General features: G+C 35.8%; 1 protein-coding gene across 5 annotated transcripts in view; it reads left to right on the top strand.

Moving 5' to 3' along the window:
- The window catches only part of ATP9B (ATPase phospholipid transporting 9B (putative)), a 158,897-nt gene that overhangs the window by 99,080 nt on the left and 36,291 nt on the right, over positions 1-23,526 (top strand). For all 5 annotated transcript variants that reach the window (XR_004061703.1, XM_030971882.1, XM_030971881.1 and 2 more), the window contains exons 12-13: positions 9,736-9,896; positions 21,159-21,301. Coding sequence is in view for 4 of the 5 variants with exons in the window: in XM_030971882.1 (XP_030827742.1) it covers positions 9,736-9,896; positions 21,159-21,301 (304 nt within the window). In the remaining variant the exon portion in view is untranslated. The remainder of the gene's footprint in view (positions 1-9,735; positions 9,897-21,158; positions 21,302-23,526) is intronic.

The following is a 23,526-nucleotide window of genomic DNA, read 5'->3' as shown; positions in this document are numbered from 1 at the left end:
TCCATAATACCCATGATTTCTTTATTAATATTAATTTAATAATAAAAGAAGTACATGCCTCATGAAATGGTATGAATTAATATAAATGACATTTCATGTTTATTTTAGTAACTTTCAGGGTTTAATCTGACATTCAAAAATGCGTGTAGATTTGTATTATAAATATATTTATTATTTCGGTATTCTTCAGCCTGTTTATTCTGCTGAGATTGTTCAAACTGAATCTTACTGAAGAGTTCTTTAATCTTTTTTGTAAGCTGATAAGCTTTAGTCAGGGCAATAGCCTACAGCACCATATTATATTAATGTATTTTACTTGTAATTTAGAGAACAAGAAGAATATCCTGATCTGAAGGCTAAACTGTCCCCTGTGGCACTTGCACAGCTGATAATCGTGAACTAGAAAGATGTGTATATCAAATAGTTTACAAAATGAAGCCAGCTGTGTTTCCCTACATACTGTGGCTTCCTGACATGCATCATTAAACCTTATTAGCTACTTCCTTTTACAAAGATTCTTGTAGTCTTGAACATTGCATATTAACATTTTCTGCCCCTCCAACTGGAAATTATTTGCTTTATTGTAGAGTGTCAACTTGCTCTGGTTTCTGATATGCGTTCTAATTGGTACTTTGGAGTATAATCATAGTGAAATACCACTCAGTGCATTTCTTTATTTGGAAAATTAATACAGACCTTTTCACTTCATCTGTCAATCTGTGCAACTTTTCACACAATTCCCAACTGTTGGGATTGCTTGCAAACCATTAAGTATGAAGTGGTTCATAAAATGTCTTGAAGAATATAAACACAAAAAAAAGGAGTTTACTTTTATGGTAAGATTTTTTTGTTGTTGTTGTTGCTTGCTTAATAGAAATAAAGCTGTTTCAGCTGATAAATTTAATGATGTAAAAATCCTCAAAAATGTAGTGATATTATAAAGTTAATTTTTGTTGTTCAGATGAGGCTTTGTTTAATAAAACCACCATTCTGCGCACATGCACATACCACTTGATTGATGAATTCTGATAATGAAATTCAGCTCTTAAACCTTAGGAAAGCAGAATTTTTGAAATATTAATCTCTCTGTGGGTAAAAACACATTTGGAATTAAGTACAAAAATCATAATATGTGTTATGTATATGCATTTTTACGTATTTACAGCTCTTTTGTAAATCTGACCAGGAAGGCAATTAAATACTTCTGATCTTTATGGACAACATTTTTGAAAATATTATTCCAGAACCTTATTTGTTTGTATGATCCCAAGAATAATTTCAAAGAAACATGTTCTGTTATTTGTCTTGAAACATATTTTGTGTTTATGTTATGACAGGAGGCACTCATAACACAGACATTATATAGATTATGAATAACATGTAACTGTACAAAGAAAAAAAATTAAGAACCATCCTAAAAACCTTTTTGTTGGTATTCCTCATCTAAAAAATTGGCTATTTGTTTCAGAAGGACAGTTTTATTTGTAAACACATCAGTGCGTTAAAATTGAGCTAGAAATTTTAGAGTTCAGGTCATAATTTCTTCTACTTATTTGAGTCTGAAAATTGATGTTTTTACATAATATTAGTAAGAAGTTGCACATCAAATCTTATCTAGAATTCTTCACTGAGAAAATCTGGTTTTTATGTGCCTTAAATGGTTGTGGACATTTGCTCTGGATTTATTTTGGGTATTTCTACTCAGACTTGAAGAAGGGTCACTCCCCTTTCTTGGGCATTTTTCCATATATTCTGACATTTAATTAATCTTTTAGGAGACTATTGCTGATTTCCCACTGTATGGAGCATTTTTGAAGCTTCTGTTTAATTTTGAAGTAAAAATAAAACCAAGTTTTTCTTTCAATATATATCTCAGGCTTTTTGAAACATTTCTTCTCAGTTTGCAGGCTAACAGGATTTTATACTCAGGAATAGCTGGGGGCAGAGACTAAAGTTCGATGCAGTCAAAATGCTCTTTCTCAGTTCCTTTCTCACATGTTTTTCCATTTATTCTTTAATATTATTATATGTAAATATACATTCATATTCCTTATGAATAGGATTCAGATTTGAATGCTTCGAAACAAACTTTGAGATGCTTTGTGTTGTGTGTCTGTTTGGCTGTTTATTTTTTCAACCTGATTTCCTGTGCAAGAATACCTGGATGGTTTTGTTTGTATCTGGACCTGTGCTGAGACAGGTTTAATGACAGACATGGAGTATACACATCAGAGGAGGAGAGAGGTTGTAGAAATGCTCCACCAATTACTGAATCACTGCATACTGCCAATTTTAATTCTTCATTCAAGAATTTTTATTTATTCTTTTGCATTTATTGGCTAATCCATCTTCTGAAAGTTTCCTCAGTCAGTTTAATAATCTGTGTGTTGTATCTACTGTATTACTTCATTTACATCTCCATGAAGAAAGGTTGCAGCTCTGCTTTCCATCTACTTTGGGGCATAAGCACCAACTCAATATATCAGTGTTTCTTTTATGTATGTAATTTACCTAGAAAGAAATTTTAAAAATGAACCTCTGATTTAACCTCTAGTAAGATGGAAGGAAAACATCCTTTCAACTCTTTTTAAGCTTACTTTCAGTTTGAGGTAAAATGAAATTGTGACATTTTAAAATAAGCTTAGACTTTCTGGGTTCTTGGCTTCATTTATTTAATTATATTCTTAATGGAAAAATTGACATGTGTTTTGATAACCTTAGCTCTGACCTCTCTTACCCCAGCCCTGTGTGAGATTAAACTCATTACAAAATGTAATAATCTCTGCTAATAGCTTAATCTAGATAGTCTGTGAGGAGATGAGTTACCAACACCTCTTCTGAATGTGGAGTAAAGAAATGTTGGATTTCTGTAGGCATCCATTTTCCAGTATTCAATTTCAAAGATGTCTTTGAAAAAGCTGTAAGGTTCTCATACCATTTATGAAATATTATTACACATACTATGTTATATGTAGAACCCACAAATGCAATCCCTGCTATGAAAGCACTACATTTGTGCAGTTTCCTATTTGAAAAAGTTATTTAGACCAGTCAGCCACAGGTCTGACAGGTACACTCCAGCCACAGGTTTGAAGTGTAGGTATATTACTATTCCCAACATTTATGCAAATGAAAGAGCTGGCTGTTGTTGTCAATTTGTTAGGTCCCTTTCTTTTGTAATTCTTTTTTTCTTGAAGGAAGTAGTACCTGTTACTGAGCTATTTATTTTTTTTTACATATATCTCAAATTTTTGCATTTATTTACTTATATGCAAATTTTACACAATAAAAGTTTTGGAAACAGTTTCCTCTGTACTAATTTTGCAGTTATTTTGGTACAGCTAATTATTTTAATCTGTGGGAGAGTAAATAATGTTTTCTAACCTATTCAGATTTTAAAGAATGCCATCTCCATTGAGGGTATTTTAATAATAGTGTAAAGCTGCTTATTCTATATTCTGACCCTTGAAAGAACTGATTACATGACAGCATCCGTAAAGTCTTGAGTTGAAGCTGATGATGGCTGAGCTTAAAGAAGGTATAACAAGCACATGTGAAAGGTACATATGAAATATAAATCTGAAGATAATGTTGCAGTGTAAAATCAAGCACCTTTAAATCCTGCTCTTCCCCCACCCCTGAGAATTCCATGTCTTAGCAATATTGATCAGATATAAGGAGGATTGCGAGTGCTTAGAAACTAAATTTCTTCTGTGCTGTGTACCTAATTTTTTTTAATTGAAAAAAATCCTGATGAATTAGAGTTTCCCTGTGTGAATGTTTTTGGTTGAAGTTTCCAGTATGACTAGCTATCTTAGATTACTGAACCAATTATTCTAAATTGATGGGTGGTCTTGAGAAAATGTTTTCAGCTGGTAGCTTTTAATAGGAGGAGAGTATGTAATACAGCGCATCGCTGTATGAATACCGGAATTCAAGGTTAACTTTTTCGATTTCTTAAGGTGCTCTGTACACATTTTAATCATTTGTGTTTGTGACAAATATATAGCAAAGTCGGAGAGCATATGGTCGCACAGCACCTGACTGCTGCTGCTTTAAGGTGCCAGACTGTGGCTGTACAAAGGTGTATGAAGTGTGGCGTTTCGCTGGGGAGGAAGCAGAACAGTGTGAGCGCACACTGAGGTGTCAAAGCCGAGTCTTTCTCTCCGAAGTGTCGAAGCCGAGCCGTTCACTCCGAGCGGCTCTCGCCGAGCGCGGCCGAGGCTCCGTGCGGCACAGGCGGGCGCGGGCGCCCTCTGCTGACCAAAGCGCGCACGGCAGCGCTGTCCGCCCCAGCCTCCCCTTCCGCCTTCGGGCAAACCGGAGCCAAAGCCAAATATCCACGGCCCGGCTTCCCTGCTCCACGTAAAGGCTTGTTCTAAGAAAAAACATTGGATTGAAGAATATTTAGAGACAGTACCGTAGTTTATCAAGCCACAAAAGTGTTAATGAAAGCCAGTTTTATGGTCAGAAGGATATTAAGAATGAGTAATGTTCAGTTTCTCTCATTGGGATCATTAGAAACAGTGTTTTTTACAACAAAAAGAGTAAATAGTTGGCATTCAGTAAAACAAGAATACAATCGAAAAAGAAGACACACTTAGGAAGGTTATGGAATCTGTGACTAGCATTTGACAAAACAAGGGCCTTACTTCAAATAATTGAGCCCTACTGAAGTGCAGTTGTGGAAATAGCTCACTTACAGTTTTTGTTGCAGTAGACAACTAGAGAGAGCTAAGCACCTCTAAAATCCTGGAGAGAACTCTCAAGCTTCAGTTTGAGTATCCAGACTGAGATGATGTTGAGTCTGGAAAAGGCAATGATATAAAATGGACGAATAAATGAGGCAGTGAGATAAAGAATGGTATGAGTCGTCTTTTTTTTTTTTTTAGAATTATAGATACTTCTATTTACAAAAGGAAATTATGCATCCGAAGTGATTTGTTTATTTCAAAACACATACATATTAATTTATGAATAGAGTGTTAAAGTAAAGCCAGGCAAGTCAGAAGGGTAATTGCAAAACATAATAATAGTATTCTGCTTTAAGAGCAGTTAAACCTCTGGTTTTAAATATGCATCAAAACACTACAAAAATGTACTTGAGCTTCTGTTTCATTGGGCAATGTATTACTTCTTGGGTTCTAAAATTTCTGCTGTTTTCAATGTCTGTGCATCGGAGACAGACTGATTTATGTAAGAATACAGAGAAGTAATTTGTTTCTTTGGGGATACAATTAACACTAAATATCTAAAATTATTTGTTGCAATCAGTGTAGAAATGACATAATTCAGTTCCATAAAACTGCAGTATTAACATGATACCAAATATTTCACTTTGCACAAAGGTTCAGTTTCATGAAGGATGAATATTTTTTTGCCAAAGGTAAGACAGAAAATTTTACTGGAATCAAATGAACTATTTTCTGGTAATTACTTCTGCATAAGTCAAATGGAATGGACTAAATAATTAAAGTTTATTTCATTTTTATGAACTTAAGTAGACCAGTCCTCCCCCTGCATTATTGTTCAATTCTAAAGTTAATCAAACTTGTAAAAGGTTTTTAGTGCTTCAGAAAATGTTCTCAAGATTTCATTGTTGCTCTTGCAGCTAAACCAGTGATGACACTGTTTGAAAATTGATATCAGAAAAAGCAGGGATAGGTGACTTTTTTTAACTAAATGGTCACTTTATTTTTTTTATGGTTTTTGCTTTTCCCACCTTTGAATCTACTGATTAAAAGAATGAGGAAGATATTGATTAAAGAGAGTACCATACTGTATGCAAGATTTGGTAGGCTTGACATTAATCAGGTCAGGTTCGTAGAGAAACATATTTGTGCAGACTATTGCATGAGTAGAGGGAATTAAGGCAACATGCTTCCTAAACCTGAATTTACTTGTTTTGATTCATAGGTATATTATCTTAATGTGGTTACTGGGATTGCTGAGCAGCCAAGACTTTGAATCATAGGAGACTTAAGAAAGAAAAACATTTACAGATTCCAAAGTTGCTCTTTGTGGTTTTAGTGTAAAAGATTAAGGTAGTTAGATAAGGATGTGTCACTTTATTTAGCCTTTAAACACAGATTAGTAATCTGTTATTTCCAGGGACTTTGGGGAGAGTTTAACAGATTATTGAAGAAAGTCTTGGAGATTTCGATAAATGCGGCTGACTGTACAGTAAAATATATATAACTTTTTATAAATGATGGGATGCTACTAATCATTTTGGTTAGGCAAACCTTGTTTTTGTTATCCTGAAGCTGAAAGGTGTATTATTTGAATTTTAGTCTTTTTAAGTATTTACTGTTACGTACCTTTTACCTCTAAGTGTATGCTACAATTAATGGAAACATATATAATATACTAGTATTCAAGGCTTAATAAATTAATTTCAGAAATAGGAAAGAAAATTTTTATGTTTACAGTGCAAATTAAAACCCAAGTCCATCTCAAACATGCATATCATGGAATTTCATTGTAGTCGTCAATGCAGTGTTTGGCAGTGCAGAACCAGGCTGATTACTGAAATATAATTACCTTTGTGGAGGAATTTGGTTGCAGGGGGAAGTCTGTCCTAAGACTGTGCCTTAATACTTCAATAGTATTAAAGTAGGACATTTAAAGGCTATTCGTGAGCAATTATTTCTAATGCACTTTAAACTGTAATTGAATAAAAAATGGCTGTACTAGACTCTTTTGAGAAATCTTTGCCATTTTGAAACATTTAATTATCAAATTTTGCATTTCAGTATTCTAGCATTTTTAAAGTTCTCATTTTCAAAGTAATATACATTTTATAGTGCTAAAAGAATTGTTCTATTGCTACAATAATGGCTTCAGAAGATAACCTTTCCTAAAAGTTAAGCATCTAGGGCAGGAACAGCAATATTGTTGTTCAGATTGTATTTCAGTAACCAGAAAAGTTCTTGTTGTTTTCAGCTTTTTAATTAAATTAAGATTTTCTCATAAGATAATGAATTATACCTTGTGACCCAGAATGTAAAGTGTAGACTTTGAATCATTGCCTCATTCAAATATGAAGTATTTTAAAAACTTGTCAGCTTTTTTACCACGCAAGTAGACAATTGATGGTATAAGCCATTACTTTATTGAGAACCATTAGCTATTTAAAACTCTGTGCATAAATTAAAGAGGAGCTAAATGGATTTGTGGCTGTTGCCATTAGTAGCATTTTAAATTATACAGGCAATTATTGTGTTCATTTTCATTATCGTAGAGCTGCCCCTTTGCAAAACTATTGTGGTTTTCTTAGACATTATGTACAAATTTTCCCTTGGAGATTAAAATTTCCAGTGGTGTGTTTAATTTTGTTAAGTTGTTTCAAATAGAACAAATATTATGACAAGTAGAAAATTTGTTTTACTAATATGGGAAATAGCAATAAACATGGAAATTACTGCAATTCTTAATTCATCTATTTCAAATATTTTTATAGTTATTCTAGTTACTATTTTCCAAAGAAAATAAATAGCTTTTGTAAGATGGCATATTTTACAAATGCTTTGGTAAAATCAGAGTCTGGTTAAAATGAAGTCTATCCACTTTTCCAATATTCAGATGAATTTTAGAGAATATTAGTGAATTTCTACATGAAATTTATCTGGATAGTTCAACAGTGTTTCATTAGTTGACTGCAGAAATTGTTTAAGTGGAAAGGCACAGAATTAAACTAATTAAGTATCTTTTAGTACATTGGAGTAACTAGTTTTTGAGAAATGGAGAATGCATTTCTATTAAAACTTTCTTTATGTACCTTCTTAAGTAGAATTTTGCAATTGCCTTCACTTACTATAGTAAAGAAAAACATTGACATTTACTATGGCCAATAGTATGATCTATATTTAAAAGAATGGCATTTTTAGTGGCAAATCAAGTGTTCATGAGCAAATGATTTATGGTGTGAGAAGTTTTTCAGCATCGACTTTTTTATTGTCATAATACCTCTCCAAACACATTTTTTTGGGTCCCAAACTTAAATTCACATCTGTCTTCATCAATTAGAAAGGCATTAATGCTTTGAATTAGCTACATATCAGTGTGCAGTGGACTAAATTTAATGTTTCTGTCCTAAAATGGCATTCTTTCCAAAGAAGCTCTTTATTCATTTCTCTTCTGGGGTGGGGTTTTTTATGGGGGGTGGAGAGGGGAGAGATAGGCTTTCACTACCATGATACAGGGGAAAAAAAGTGTGAGGTAGTAGTTATGCATATTGCAAGACAGTGATTCTTTATTTTATTACAAAAAAAGACCAACTCTAGAAGGCCAGATTAAATCATTCCTTTCACTTTTTAATGGGATTTGGATGAATAGAGTAAAATATGCACTTTGCATTCATTGATAGCATCTTTAGGTTGAGGTAATTGAGTCTTTTTTCCCTGACTGAATGAATAATGACTTCATCTGATCCTCAGCGAGGCCTGAAACTTAGGCTGCCTTTGTCAACGCAAAAGGATCTGGGCTTTGAAACATGCTCTACTTCCCTGGCTTCATTTTTCTTCATTTTAATCCAAAAACCTATTTTTCTCAATAATTCAAGCATAAACTATGTAGTAGTTGAAGCAGCGGAAATTGCAAGATATTTGTCCTCGTTGTGCTGCTTTTTAAATGCAGCTGATAAATCAGCTGCTGTGGTCTTCAGCTGCCTGCTTCTCTAGGGAAGGAACAGCCCATGTGTAAGCAAGATTGCTGGAATTTTTAAGAACTATATTTAAAGTGCTTCTTTTTCAGACTGTTTGTTATCTAAGGAAGTGTTATGTTTTACTGCTCTTACTGGCAAGACTTGGAGATAAAAGGGGCATCTGTGATGGGGCCTAGGAATCTCTTCCTGACACGATTTTCCCACATATTTTACTGACTGCTAGACCATCCCAAAAAGTGCAGTAAAAATACCTTAGCTTACGTCATACATTATTGAAATGGTGAGAGTCTTAGTTACATAGCTTAAATATATTTCTTTCATGAGAAACAGTGGATGAAGGATAGCTTCTTCTAATGTTTTACTTAAAATGTTTCTGAATCAATTACCTTTTTATTCATGTGAAGTTGAAGCCCTGTTTCACAATATTGGTTGGAAAATGGATATTCCACTTGATTGTTGTTTTTATTATTATATTGAATAAGTTAAAGCTTTATACAATTAAAAATCGTTTCTGTGGCATTGGTTCAGATTTACAGAGTGGGATGAGAGCATAGTGACAAGTTGCAGTGCACTGGTCACATGAATAAGAAGTCACAGGCTCCATCCCATGTGCCTGTTGGTTCTTGAATCTAACAGGTATTTGATCTTCTAGCAGTCAATGGGTAATACACCGTGCCAGTATTTTTGATGCAAGCATGACAGAAGAGAATTGTCCCTGCTCATTTGTTCATCTGTAATTATCTTTTCTCCTTGCCCTTCTGTGTTCCTGTCCTAGAACAAGGAATGGAGAAGAGATGTGTTGGACTTGAAGGTATTCAAAAGACTTGGCTGGGACAGTTCACAATGGTTCTAGGAATTGTTATTGCCCCAAAACCAGGGAACATCTTTTGTGTGCAAGCATAGGAATAATAATCAATGCAATTATCAAAGTTCAGTTAATAGTTGCAAGTGCATGGATTTTTAATAGGTAGGAATAACCAAAGCAAATAATGCTAATTGTTTGTGTTGCAGAAGCATAAATTAAGAAAAACTCCTGACTAACTTGATTTCTTTTTCTTCCTCCTTGGAAGGTTGGCTTGCTGGACCTGGAGCTGAATCAACTGACCAAAGCCCTGTTTTTGGCTTTAGTTGCACTATCAGTTGTTATGGTCACTTTGCAAGGATTTGTAGGCCCGTGGTATCGCAACCTTTTCCGGTTCCTCCTCCTGTTTTCCTATATCATCCCAATCAGGTATGTAGAAGAATGAAAGCAAAATACAGTTGCCTAATTTTACTGTATGTGCTTTCTTGAAATTTATACTTGCTTCTCATTGCAAAGGAAATTGATCTTATCAGGAAGCTGAAGGAGAAGGTGCCAACAAATCTGCTGATTCTTGAAGGATCACTGTACAGAAAAGAATACTGTTGTATTTTTTCTGTATAATGTTCATCTTGCTGGAGTAATCAGGATATCTAATCCTTTGCTAGCATAAATGTATTAATAAGGATACAAGGTATATGAGAAGGTGGTTTCAGGAAGCATGCAGATGAATGAACTGCTAGACGCGTTATGGAATTTTATTTTTAATGCCTTAAATACTAAAAATGTTCCATTTCTCTGGTTAAAATATAGACATTTTACCCCAATAATGATTAATTTAAATTGGATGGCTGAATAATATAAGTGCTCTTTTACAATGAGAGGAGTTTTAACGTGTAACCAAGTAGAGACTTGCCCTGAATTAATTAATTCATTAAGCATGAGTACTGAATATTCAAATTGCAGATAAACTGGAACACGAAATAATATCCATGTGTGTAATCAAGTCTTCTGTGGACACAGAAGTGAGAACACTGCCTCTGAACTGAATTATTTTCTTTGCATGGGTATTGCCTTTGCCAAATGGAAATACTGTTTCCTGTTAAAATACCCAGTGTTTAGATTAAGGTAAATTGCTAATTTTAGATCCTCTTTAGAACTGTTCAGTTTGAGATACATCATTCAGTAAGCCCAGTGATCAGCCAGAGTTAGCAGCATCTAAACTGTAGCTAGATTTAAGACCTGTCCCCTCAGGCATGCACACAATATTTAAGTTCACGTAGTAAAGAAAAGAAAAATAGCAGGAGGATTTCATTAGGCCTTTTAATCTAAGCTTACATTACTTACACGTTACTGTGATCACATTTTGAAAGTACATGTCTGTGTGAAGGAAATTGTATCATATTTGACCAATGGGATGCTCAGGAAGCCTCTGTCTTAACATTTTATAACTAAGGACTTTATTTTTAGAGTACTTTGCTGTTGCAAGAGAAACTGATTCTGTGGGAAGTTGAAGGAGAAGGGTCTGGCAAATCTGCTGGAACCACAATTTTGGGATATCTTTCTAAACACTGTCACTGTCATAACTCCTTTACTGCTTGAATGATGCTGTTCAATCATATTGCCATCACCCCCCCGCCATACACACACAGTTACTGAGTATTAAGCAATTTATCCATGTGAAGAGGCAAAAAGGCCTCCATTCAAATGGTTACATCTGCGTTTTGCTCAGACATGTACTTTAAAACTTCCAGAGGAGGTGAAAAAAGGGGATCACTTCTAACTAAAGGATAACTTCTAACTATTTTTATGTCTTTGTTACTGGATGCAAGAGGATTAAGGCCATATAGGTGTTGTAAGTAAATTTTATTCTATATTGAAAGTTCAACATATGCCATTAAAAAAACATTTTCACTGAGCAGCTCATGTTCAATTTAAGAGTTCTACAGTGGACTTGTGGAATAGCTTTTCTCCAAGAATAACTTCTAGTATGCATTTAATCCAATTTACAATTGCTTGTGAGAGATAATATAAAAACTAAAAGTATTAGAGAATAAGGTTGGTTTAGTTCATCAGACAGGAGTTGATCACAGAATGCTTTCCTCCCTAGAGATTTATCTGTTTCTCTACCAAATTTTCTTCAACCCAAATCTTCATAAATACAGGGTTGCTTCCCACACTGTCAGCAAGATCAACTCAATCATGCTGGTGTTCAGATTTGACTACACTTCCCTTCCTCTCTTCTGTAGGTTAAGCATGGGAATGACTTAATTTTTAGGCTGTATTTTGAGTGTAAACTCTCAAAGATGAAAATTACAAAGCAAATTACATCGAAGCACCAGGTGTTGTACCCTCCCATTATTTTTAAAATAGTTATATGGGGGAAATCATGAACTTAAAGATGTAAATGAAATGTCAGAGATTAGGATTCACTGGTAGAGGCGAAGCATATCTGGACTCAAGCACACATGAAATGTGTTGCTTGATAGTTTTAGAGAATTCAGGAAGTTTCTAATTGTGGAGATTTTTTGCAGTTCTGTTTGGCTTTTGGTTTGCAGAGCAAAGAGACTTCCAGGTATGCAATAAAAATGGTTTTTCATGGCTAGACGTGTTTGGTGAAGATCATCAGGAGGATGATGTTAAGAGTTAGTAGAGTTTAACTGATCTCTGTGCAGCCTCTCCTATCATTAATAGGAAGAGAAACTTTTCAGATGCTTCAGAAAGAGACTGTGGTGTTTCAGCTGCGTCCTAAATACTCGTCTAGATCAATGTAACTTCACTTTGTGCAGGGTATTACTGTGGGGTATGTAAGACTTTAGAAATATAAACATAAAACAACTGTAAAAAAACTCCAACAGCACAGCAAAATAAAAACCACCCCGATAAGGAACACTTACCCACCCCTCACCTTCAAGTAATCAGCCTCCAACATTGCACACATTCTGTGGTGTACAAGGAATCAAGAAAAATGGAGAAAAAGTAGTAATAAACAGATATCAAAAGCTCAGTCCATCTCTAAACTGTTTGTAAGTTAGAATCATTATGCACAAAATGTTTTGAACAACCCCACACCCCCAGAAACTTTTGGCCCTTGAAAATGTTTATGTCGTTGATGTTTTCTTTTACCATATGCAGAAACCATAGCCCGGGGAGCCTCCATAGGCAATCTGCTGCCCTAAAAAGTCAAGCTATTTTAATTTCTTAAGATTTATCAGGGAAAGAGGATATCATGCAAGTCCTTGACAGACTGTTCAAAACAAAGTAAATCTCTCTATGATTATCTTCATCCATTATCTGTTTTTCCATGTTCCTTGGCATTTTTAGGCATTTTTCTGGCTGGTTTTAGCCAACTAGACTGTATCACTTAGTGCAGTTGTCACATAGCAAGCTAGCAGTATGTGTGTGTCCTCAGGTATGTCCATGTTGCTGCTCTTTGTGATACAAGTGTGGAAGTTCTTAAGTCTGTGATGTCACCTTTACTTTTTTAATAAGGTGCTTTTGTTGAACAACTTGTATTTTTTGGATTGTCTGTTTTCTGAATGACAAGGGTCAGAGGACAATAACAGTCATGCTAATGAAAACCAGCAGCCTGGGTGGGGGAAGATTTTTAAGTGCAAGAGAATAGAAGAGGTTTTAATCGGTGTGGGGTGCGAGATACCAGCTACTACTGAGATGAAAATTCCGATGTTTGTGTATATGGGTGTAGGAAAGATGTTAAGGCTGTTAGAGAGCCTTGTCACAAAATGACTCTGTTGTTTTCTCTGGCCTTGAGTACTAACATGTCTTCATCAGCTCACTTGAGCTATCATAGCAAATGGTTCAGAAAGCCCAGGCTAAAGAAAAAACTTAGTGATGGCACTGCTCCACAAACTGGATCCCCTCCATCACCAGCAGACTTTGTTAATTCATCGTCCAGTCTTCTTCACCACCTTGAAAGACAAAGTGAGTTGCACTTTGTGTTGAGGTCTTCTGTATGTTTGGGTTTTGTTTAAAAAATAAATAACTAAATAATGTAGCCAGGAAAGTTTTTCAAGATAATTAGCCAAACAGTGTTTGGTGAAATTGCTGCCTCATGTACAGACATGTGAGTCTTGTAGCTGTATGTGCTTCTGCTTAGCTATTAAGAAATGTAAAGGATTTACCATAAAATTTTAAGATATTGGCTGGGGATCTGTTAAAAATGTGTATCACCCAAGCTCTATATTTAGTAGCATTTTAAAGCTGGATTGACAGGGGCTTAATCAGCCATCATTTTAGAAGGATCCTTTAGTTTTAATGTGAACAGAAGCTGAAATGTCTTTTGTCCTTTCCTTTGTACACCCCAAGGCTCCTTGTCACTGAGCTGTTCTGCCAAAAGAAGCTGTCCCAAATGACTGGAAGGAACTGCCTTGCACTTAAGTAGTAAAGTTTTGGGACACTACATGGTTCCTGGCTGGGTTTTTTTCAGGATTGTTAAGAGATGCACTTAAATAAAATCCTTCATATTATGTCAGTCTGTTCTCAGGGGCAGTGAGGAAAATACTGCTAGGAGGTCTAATGTCTGAAATTCATTAATAGCCTCTCAAATCCCAGATCATATAGATATGAATTTCTGTGTTTTCTTGAGATCCAGGGAACTCACACCTCTGCAGGCTGTCTAATAGCCACAAGCAACTATGCTGCTTTCAATCGTGCTGTAGTTTCTGCTGTATTGGTGATCATCTGTATAATCTATTGATGTGAGAGTATCAGCACATGAAATTTCACACAGAGAGACAGAATATATATTAGATACATGATGCAAAGGCTTCAGTATGGAAGAGTTAAAGAGCTGCTTATGAAGTGGCTTGAGCAAGTGGTTTAATACACATTTAGTGTATTGTACTTTACCATATAATGATATATAATGCAATCTCTATAGAGACTGAAAAACATTATGTGATGCTGCATGACATTTTACTAATTAATTTTGCAGCAGAAGGTGTGTCTCTTGTGCTAGGACTGTCTTACATTGTCCAGTGTGGTGCTGTACTACTGCCTGTGCTAGCTTTTTGCTTCTCTTAAAATGTCTGATATTCATGCTACACAGAAAAAACACAGAATCAAAAAGTTATTTAGATTAGAGGAGACTTAAAAGATCATCAAATCCAACTATTAACCAATACTGCCAAGTCTACCACTAAAACATTTCCCTAAGTGCTAGTCAGATCTGTGGGTCTTTTAAAATACTTCCAGTGATCTAGACTCTACCACTTCCTTAGGCAGCTAGTTCTAATGCTTGGCAACAGTTCTGGTGAGGAATTTTTTCCTAATATCCAATCTAGAGTTCCCCTGGTATGACTTGACGTTGTTTCCTTTTGAGGCCAACCCCCACCTGGCTACATCCACCTTTCAGGCAGTTGTAGAGTGATAAGGTCACCCCTGAGCCTCCTTTTCTCCAGGCTAAACACCCCCAGCTCCTTCAGCTGCTCCTCATTGGACTTGTGCTCCAGATCCTTCCCCAGCTCGACTGCCCTTCTCTGGACACGCTCCAGCACCTCAGTGTGCTGCATTCTTGTAGTGAGAGGCTCAAAACTGAGCACAGGAGTCAAGGTGTGGCCTGACCAGTGCTAAGTACAGTGGGACAATCACTGCCCTGGTCCTGCTGGCCACACTGTTGCTGATACAGACCAGGGCCATTGGCCTTCTTGGCTACCTGGGTACTGCTGGCTCAGGTTCAACAACTGCCAACCAGCACCCCCCAGGTCCTTTTCTGCTGGGCAGCTTTCCAGCCAGTCTGTCCCCAGCCTGTGGAGCTGCTTGGGCTTGTTGTGACCCAAGGGCAGGACCTGGCAGCTGGCCTTGCTGACCCTCGTACAATGGCCTCTGCCCATTGACACAGCCTGTCCAAACCCCTCTGTAGGTTCTTCCTTCCTTCCCTCCTGTGGATCAACACTCCCACCCAGTCTGGTGTCCTCCACAAAATTACTCAGAAGGAGCTGGATCCCTTTGTCCTGATCATTATTACAGATATTTATAAAACAGGACTGGCCACGATACTGAGCACAATCAGTCTAAAAAAGAAGTTATTTTTTAAAGTGATCTATTGTAGTAAATCTTCCTCCTTTCAAATCCTGCAACATTGCCTATTTGCATCTAGGTTATTTTTCTGGTTTTACAGCAAGTAATACTGAATTTGTGTAGAATATACCAAAAAATCCCCCATGTTTTAAATATTATTTGTATTGGACCTCCAATATCAATATTGTTACAGTGGTATAAGAGGCCTAGTGAAGGACGTCATCTGAGCTGGTGAATGTGATAGTAACAAAGAAACATTTTTCATAGGAAGTGATCACTGTCACTCTGATCTGCACATGCTACGTCTCTTACCCAAAGGTGCTTGTGTGAAAGTGGGGTTTTTGGGGTTTTTTGCGTTCTTCTGTGTTTTAACCCTGTAAGAAATGCACAGATTATTTTTTTCATTAATTATTCCCTAGATTTCCTAAGTTCTATCTATGTTACAACATGTAACATTTGTATCTGGGTTGCATTTGGCCCTTGGAAAACTGCAGGTACCAGAGTTGCTATAGCAATACAGAGTTGATACACATTTTTTGCCACAAATATTTAATCGTGTGCGTGGGGTTGAGTTCTCTTTTAAAGTTGCATTCAAGCCCAGGGTTTCATGCAAAATGCTTTGTGTACCTTCTTTAATTTTCTTTTATATGCTCACATAATAAACAAAATTTAGAAAAATTAGTGCAAGAGAAGTAGTGAGACCAGTTATGAAGCAAACAGGAACACAGTTCTGAGGCTCTTCTTGGGAGTGCCAAACAGATAGCAAAAAAAGCTAAATAAAAAAAATATATGTAGTGGACAAAACACAAAGGAATATTATATTCCATTTTCCTTGCCAAATAAAATATGAGAGATGGGGAAATTAAAGGATGACCTATAGGTTGATTTTTATTTGCTTAGATCTTTATATGATATTGTGCTTAAATGAAGTAACTTCTGTTTCTGTTTTGTTCTATTTTTATCTGTTTAATGACAGTTAATACCAGTTACTAGGCTCCAAAAAATCAGTTTCTGTGAAGATTTAACTTTCCAGGCATGTTGAATGGAAAATATTTTTGGTTGTTTTTTGACCAATATTTTTAAAACTATTCCATTTTTTCCTACATTTTGAATAATGCATATATCAGTTATAGCTTATGGCTGTTTCAAGAAAGTAGGGATAGGTTAAGACGGTTAGGGGATGTAGCCATAGGGGATTTGGTACAGTTTTGGATAATAATGGGACCCAAATATCACCTTCAGTATCATTTTCACAGAGAAGGAAGTCCTGAAAATAAGACTACATCTCATTTACTTCATTTATTTTAAAAAGTATATACCACTTTGGGTACTCATATTGTATCTGGAGTTCTGGAAGTGCTCTGGTGTTTTGGTTACAAAATTCTTACATCTACAGAAAGCTCAGGAAGTTAGGAAAAAAACCTACCATCTAACTTTTAGTCAAAATCATACTTGAATTTTCTTGACTCAATATCACTTTCTTCACAAAATTGTCCTTGCTAACTTCATTAGGTCTTGATTGCTTTTCACTGAGTCATGGATGGTAGAATGTTACTGGAGTTTCTAAATGTATTTGTCAAACTTTCTCACTGAAGGCCTTTGTTTATTGGCAAATTTGTCCTTTGACAAAAAAAACCCAAATCAGACACCTTTAGAAGGGGACCTTACATCATTACAATTCATTTAAAAAAAAGAAATTGAGAAGTCCTGTAAATAGGAATGTTTAAAACACTGGTGTTGTTTTTGAGGGAGTAAGAGCAGAACTATTAGTTTTTAACATGTAGTTAAAAGCAGTGTGGATTCTGAAATGTTGTCCTGAGGCTGAATTGAAGAGAAACCCTGGCTCTTAATGGAATAAATCCCAAGCTGGATAAAAATTGCCTTAGGATTGCCTGCTTTAGGGTAACTAGTGCTGAGGTGGAGAGACAAGAAACGTATTACTGTGCTTGCTAAATATGCTCATTCTCTGCAACAGCCTTCAAATTCCTATATTAACATACTCTGCCTAAATATTGCATGTTAATTGGTTTGCTAAAAATTAGTGTTACTAATGCAACAGTTGCTAGTGCTACGTTGGTTGCTGTTCTGTGTGTTTTCATGAATAACTGATGTGTTTGAAGTTTGTTAATTTGGATTAAATTGAGAAGGATTTGAAAAATGGTGAATTTAAAATGTTTTATTTATATAATGAGGTTTCCATAAGTCTGCAAAGAAATTATGAGAAATGATAGCTAATATTATCAGACACTGAAAATAGCTTTATTTTGAGTAAGCTTAGTGTCTCCTTGTTTTATTATGTAAAAATTCTTGGACTTTTCAGTGATTTATTTTTATCCATTCCTGTGAGGCTCTCTTGGAGGGATTTCTAGTTTCAAAAGCAAACTCACTATTAATAGGCCGTCAGCATTTTTAGTATTGCATCAGTTTCCATAATGTGCTAAGCAATAGCTACAATGATTTCAAAGATAAAGATTTCCTCTAAGACAAAAAGCATTAAGTGAAGGAAGTCAGAAAAGGATACAGTGTACAAATTTTAGAATTAATACTAAAAATGAATCTATGGCACTCATTTCTATTCCCATTTAATTCTTTATTCATCTTAAAAATTCAAGCATATCTTGACTATCTTTCTGTGTGCCAGAAAGCTGTCTTGGACTGTCCTAGTCATTGGGGAGACATTATTTCTCTATAGAACAGCAGTGCCAGCTATTAGGTCCATCAGCATAAAGGGGGTACATTCTATTCTGCTTAGCAGTGCATGCTGGAAAGCTAGAGTAATTCCTAAAATGCCATAATACTTTGAAATATGGATTTCTCCTTACTGCTCAGCAAGAGAAGTTGGAGTCTTGTTTTCTTTTCTCTTTTTTCCTTACCTTTAAATTATATTCAAGTATATCATAGTTAAATGCATAGAGTGTTTAGAACATCAAAACCAGATGATACACATGCTTATAAAAGGTGCAAGTAAACATGCCTGCTGCACTTCAGCTTTGAGAGGCTTTTCTGATTTTGTCTTACCAAAGCACAGTTTTTCATATCTGAGCAGCTGCAGATCTCCATTGGTAGAGCAGCCATGTGGATGTCTCTCTGTGTGTGCCATGTACCTGAGACTGAAGTGCTTAAATAGAGTGTCCATCTCAGAATTTCTGTCTTGGTAGATAGCCTAAATGCCTCTTTGAAGTGGGGTGGTGAGCAGCTTTCATCATTCAGTTAATCCACTTGCTCATGGCTAGAGCAAATGTCCATCTGTTTTTAAATTAGCTAAGTGTGCTCGTGTATCTCTTGTCTAGTTAGACGGCATCCTTTGTACTTAGCAGGATGGATCCCCAGGAGGAGTAAATCTTACTCTGTTCCTTTGGTTTCAATGTAAGCTGTGTTGCTTTGGTCTTTATATTCACTCTGAAAGTTAACAGACAAGCATAATAAGAATGCAGTTTGCACAGTACTGCCTCTGGATTGAGTAAGATAGGGTAGAACTGTAGTTAATCAGTGTGAGGCAAGTTACTTCCAGTATTTTTCTCGCTATACTGTAGCATTTTCAGTAAAAAGAATCTATAGAATCCTCCTTCTGGTGTCTGTCCTTTTGTTATATGTATTTGCATGTCTGAAGACAGATGAAATTAAGGAAAATATTGCAGAATGAATTGGGGTATATCACCACAGAGAAGGATAATTTTCAGATGATGATGATTTTGGTGGGAAAATAAAATGTAGTTAAAGCATAAAATACCATCCTAAATGGTAAATGTTGTGTCTAAAACGTATGTTTCTTTTCTGCTGCAGTGTGTTTTGTCTTCTGCTGTAGAAATTCAGGAGGTAGGGGATATAGAATAAACTGTTTTTCAGTGTGTGTCAAAATTTCAGATGCTCTCACAATTCTAATTAAATGCATCTCTTCTTTATGGGATAGTGCAGATTGTGACTCACTGTTCCCTCCACTGTTACCTCAGGTAATCCACAATCTGTTGCTGTGATTCCAGGAGGACAGATGAAAATTCCTGGTAGCTGCTCTTTTTGTTATGCAATTAAGTCAGGATGATGTCAGGACTGTTACAAAAATGTCTGAAGTGCATTAGCAATATTTTGACCTTGATAGGTACCTTTTAACAGTTCTGAGTTACATTACTGTAAACCTATTGCTTAACTTGGGACTCTTGTGTTGACAACTTAGCTACAAATAGTTTGCAGAATCACAGAATGTGCTGAATTGGAAGGGACTCATAATGATCATCGAGTCCAGCTCCTGGCCCTGCACAGGACCATCCTCAAGAGTCACACCGTGTGCATGAGAGCGTTGTCCAAACACTGCTTGAACTCTGTCAGGCTTGGTGCTGTGACAGCTTCCTTGGGGAGCCTGTGCCAGTGCCCAACCATCCTTTGGGTGAAGAGCCTTTTTCTAACATTCAATATATTTCTAATATTCAAACATGCCCTTACACAAATCAGGCCATTCCCTCAGATCCTGTCACTGGTCATCACAGAGAAGAGATCAGTGTTTGCCCCTCTTCTTCCCCTTAGAAGCAAGTTATAGACTATGATGAGGTCTCCCCTCAGTCTCCCCTTCTCCAGGCTGAACAGACCAAGTGACTTCAGTAGTTCATGTAGCTACTGTCCTACCTGTCTTTTCAGTATTTCTGTTAGAGCAGAGTCAAGAGAAGTCAACATATGCCTTTTTCTTAGTTGCTGCTCCTCTGACATGGCAGCAGAAATATGGTGAATAGCCAGAGGAAAGCAGCATTTAAATGGTTTTGAACAAGGTGGATAGAGTTTTGTGTTGGAACATTTTATTATGGGGAAGATTAATGTGATTAAATGAGGGAAGACTTTTTTATTGTAACATAGGAATACAAGGTGCATTCTTCTTATGTGATGAAGATATGGAAATATTAAAAAATTAATGCACAGAGTGAACTGGAAAAACATACTTTTGGTTTTAGACTTCTATGTCTAATCAGTACAACTTGCTGCAAATTGCATGTTTTCTGTTAGTGAGTGACCCAAAGATTACTTCATGCCAACGTGGTATCACTAGGGTGCATTTTGCTGCTTTGCACTTTTCTCCTTTTACAATGAACCCTCTCTAGCTACAATTTGGGAAGGAGAAAAATATCATTGATTTTTTGGGAAAGAGCAATTGACAAATATAGTTCTACTATCCTAAAGAAATAATGTTGTTGGTTGTTTTTTAAAAAACGAAAACAAAAAAAAACACCAATGACTTGAAAAGGTACAAAAATATTTGTAATTTCACATCTTAAAGAGAAACTAGACGGTGTTTGCGGTTTGTTCAGTAGATAAAGACTGCCTTGAATCTGTTCTTGCTGAATCTGTTCTTGCTATACCTTATCCCTCTGTATAAGAGTAGTAATGTAATTATGTCAAGAGTCTTCACAAAGTGTTGGAATCTGTCTCATGCAGAATGCATGATACTGCATTTGTTGGTATAGCCATATCTTCTAAAAGTCTGAGATGAAGCCTGTGATATGTACTCTACAAACATATTAAAAAAGCATTCTTCCAAAATTTTGGTGCACATAGGTTTAAGATCTTTCTTTTTTCAGATATACGAAAAAGAGCTTCTGTTGTTATTTTTATGGTTATCATTTTCACTTTGCCTTATATTCACACTGATTATGGTATGAATTTCCTTTGCAGTTTACGTGTCAACTTGGACATGGGTAAGGCAGCCTATGGGTGGATGATTATGAAAGATGACAATATTCCTGGAACAGTTGTTCGAACTAGCACCATACCAGAAGAGTTGGGACGATTAGTTTATTTACTAACGGATAAAACAGGTATATCAGGTTACCATTCTGAAATCTGATAACTTTTATAAAATTTCTAAATGTAATTCTATGAATATGCTAATGTAAGAGTAGATTTAGACTACTGATTTTTGTTTCTCAGTAAAATTTTACACATTTGCTTGAGGACTTTTACGAGTACCAATAGGCTTGGGTAGGCCAGCAATTAGATGTTAAAGTCAATATTTGGTAGTACTCTGATTTATTCCAGTGGGAACAGCTCTTCTATAGCAAGAGGATACTGTACAGCATGAGGAAGAGTACCATATGTCTTCCTCCAGAAAAGACTCTGGAATAGCACTCAGGATGCTGGTTTATTTTGCACTTCATTGCTACTGCAATATTATATGATAATAAGTAAGAATGGCTTTTAAGAGAGCAAGTAATTTCCAAAACAAGTCACGAGATCAGCCTCCAAAATGATATCTGTTGTCCCAGTGAAGTTACTTGCTCTTTATGGTGCCAAGACCAGTTCTAGAGCTGCTGAATGATTTCAGCTTCATAACTGCAACCTGTTACTGTACCTCATCTGGTGTACTGGAACCCCCAACCCTTACCAAGGTAAGTACTGAGAGTGTGAAGGAGTAATAACTTGTGTTGCACTTTCTTGTTTCTTTCTGAGATTGAATAATAATTTCTTGTAGATATACTTGAGTTTTTTTAAAGAAGCTTTACTTCTGAACAGAGAAGGTTGTTTCTCGAAAAACTTGAAGAATTCTTTTACTGGTTTTAAGTAAAATATAGTTCAAAATCATGAAAAGCTACTGGAGAAGGCAGGGGTTGGCCTCTGTTATACTGCTCCAAAAGCATAATACAAAGTTTATATCTCCTTCTGTTTTAAATAGTTCTCTATTCCCTCCCATGCTAACACTTCCATTACTGCATATTTGAAATGAAGTGTAAATATAATAAATCGTCACTTTTTCAAAACACACTTTCCTTTTTTCTTCTATGGGCACATATGTTATCCTATATACCTATCCTATATGTTATCTGTTATATGTATCCTATATCCTATATGTTATCTGAATGTTGTTCTTCTATTTTGTAAAAGGAAAATATATTGCTAATTATAGTGTGGCAATTCTTCAGACCAAGTGAATGATTGTTAAACAAGTCTTATTTCAGTTACCTAATGATTTGTATACTATTTGCAACTGTTTATTGATTTTAATTGCACCCTTCATCATGATAATTTATGTAACTTTGAATGCTGTCACATTGAAGACTTGAAGTATGTAATTTACAGCATAAGTTTGGAAATAGTATGTTCAAAAATAATTTATTTTCAAAACAATGCAGTAAAGTTAAATTACAAAGTAAATTCTAAAGTTAGTTACAAAACACTACTTTCTAAGCAAAACCAATGTAGACTTTTAAACTTTGCTGGTAGAGATTCCAGATTGTTGGTGTTCAACCTCAAAGGCTTTTCAGAGGCCTGAAGTCTGCTGAGCTCTGGTGGAAGGTCTGAATCTGTACAATAATGATGTAAAAATGAAAGTGAAGGCCGTACTCTCGGGTGGTAGTTTCAAAGTGTTTTAGACAGGAGTAGTCAGCAGTCTCACCCTATGCATTTTTACCTGAGTGTCTGCTGAAAGCTTATGGAAGTGAAAATAAGCCAAGAGTCCTGGAGACATCACCAGCTTCACATCACTGACTGTGCCTGGCAGAGATGAGAAACACTGCTTTGTTTTGATAATCTTAAGTGCCCCGCAAATTTTAAACTGTTCTCCATTCTGGACAAACGCATCGACAATATGTTTTTTACCCAAGTATATTGGTAGCTGCTTGCAGTTTCCTTTCCTGAATACATTTTTTCTCATTATGCATTTTATGATAAGTGTGAAAAATACTGTTAGGTAATGAACAAAGTCTGTACTCTTAATCCATGATTGACATTGCATGATTATACAGTTTATAAGAGCTGGTCTCAGCACTTTCTCATTTGAATTTTCATTTCTAGTCATATAAACCAGTTGATTCTGTTCTTCTGCCCACTTAAGGCCTGGCTGTCAGAGGATAAAGAAGGGAGTTAGTTTTGTAGCCATCTGCCCAAGTGGCTGCTACCAAAAAGCAACACTACAAGGCTGATTTAGTTAAATGTAAACAGGCGATTTTTTTTCAATACTGAAAAGGAAAGGGAATCCAGAGAACTGTCTGCAAAAGTCTTATATTGTGGCCCAGGCTTCACTGGAAATGATTGAGAATTAGTTGTT

The sequence above is a fragment of the Camarhynchus parvulus genome, chromosome 2 (assembly GCF_901933205.1).
Source record: "Camarhynchus parvulus chromosome 2, STF_HiC, whole genome shotgun sequence".
Lineage (NCBI taxonomy): Eukaryota > Metazoa > Chordata > Aves > Passeriformes > Thraupidae > Camarhynchus > Camarhynchus parvulus.
The sequence above is the reverse complement of the archived record's forward strand: the minus strand, read 5'-3'. Positions and strand labels throughout refer to the sequence as shown.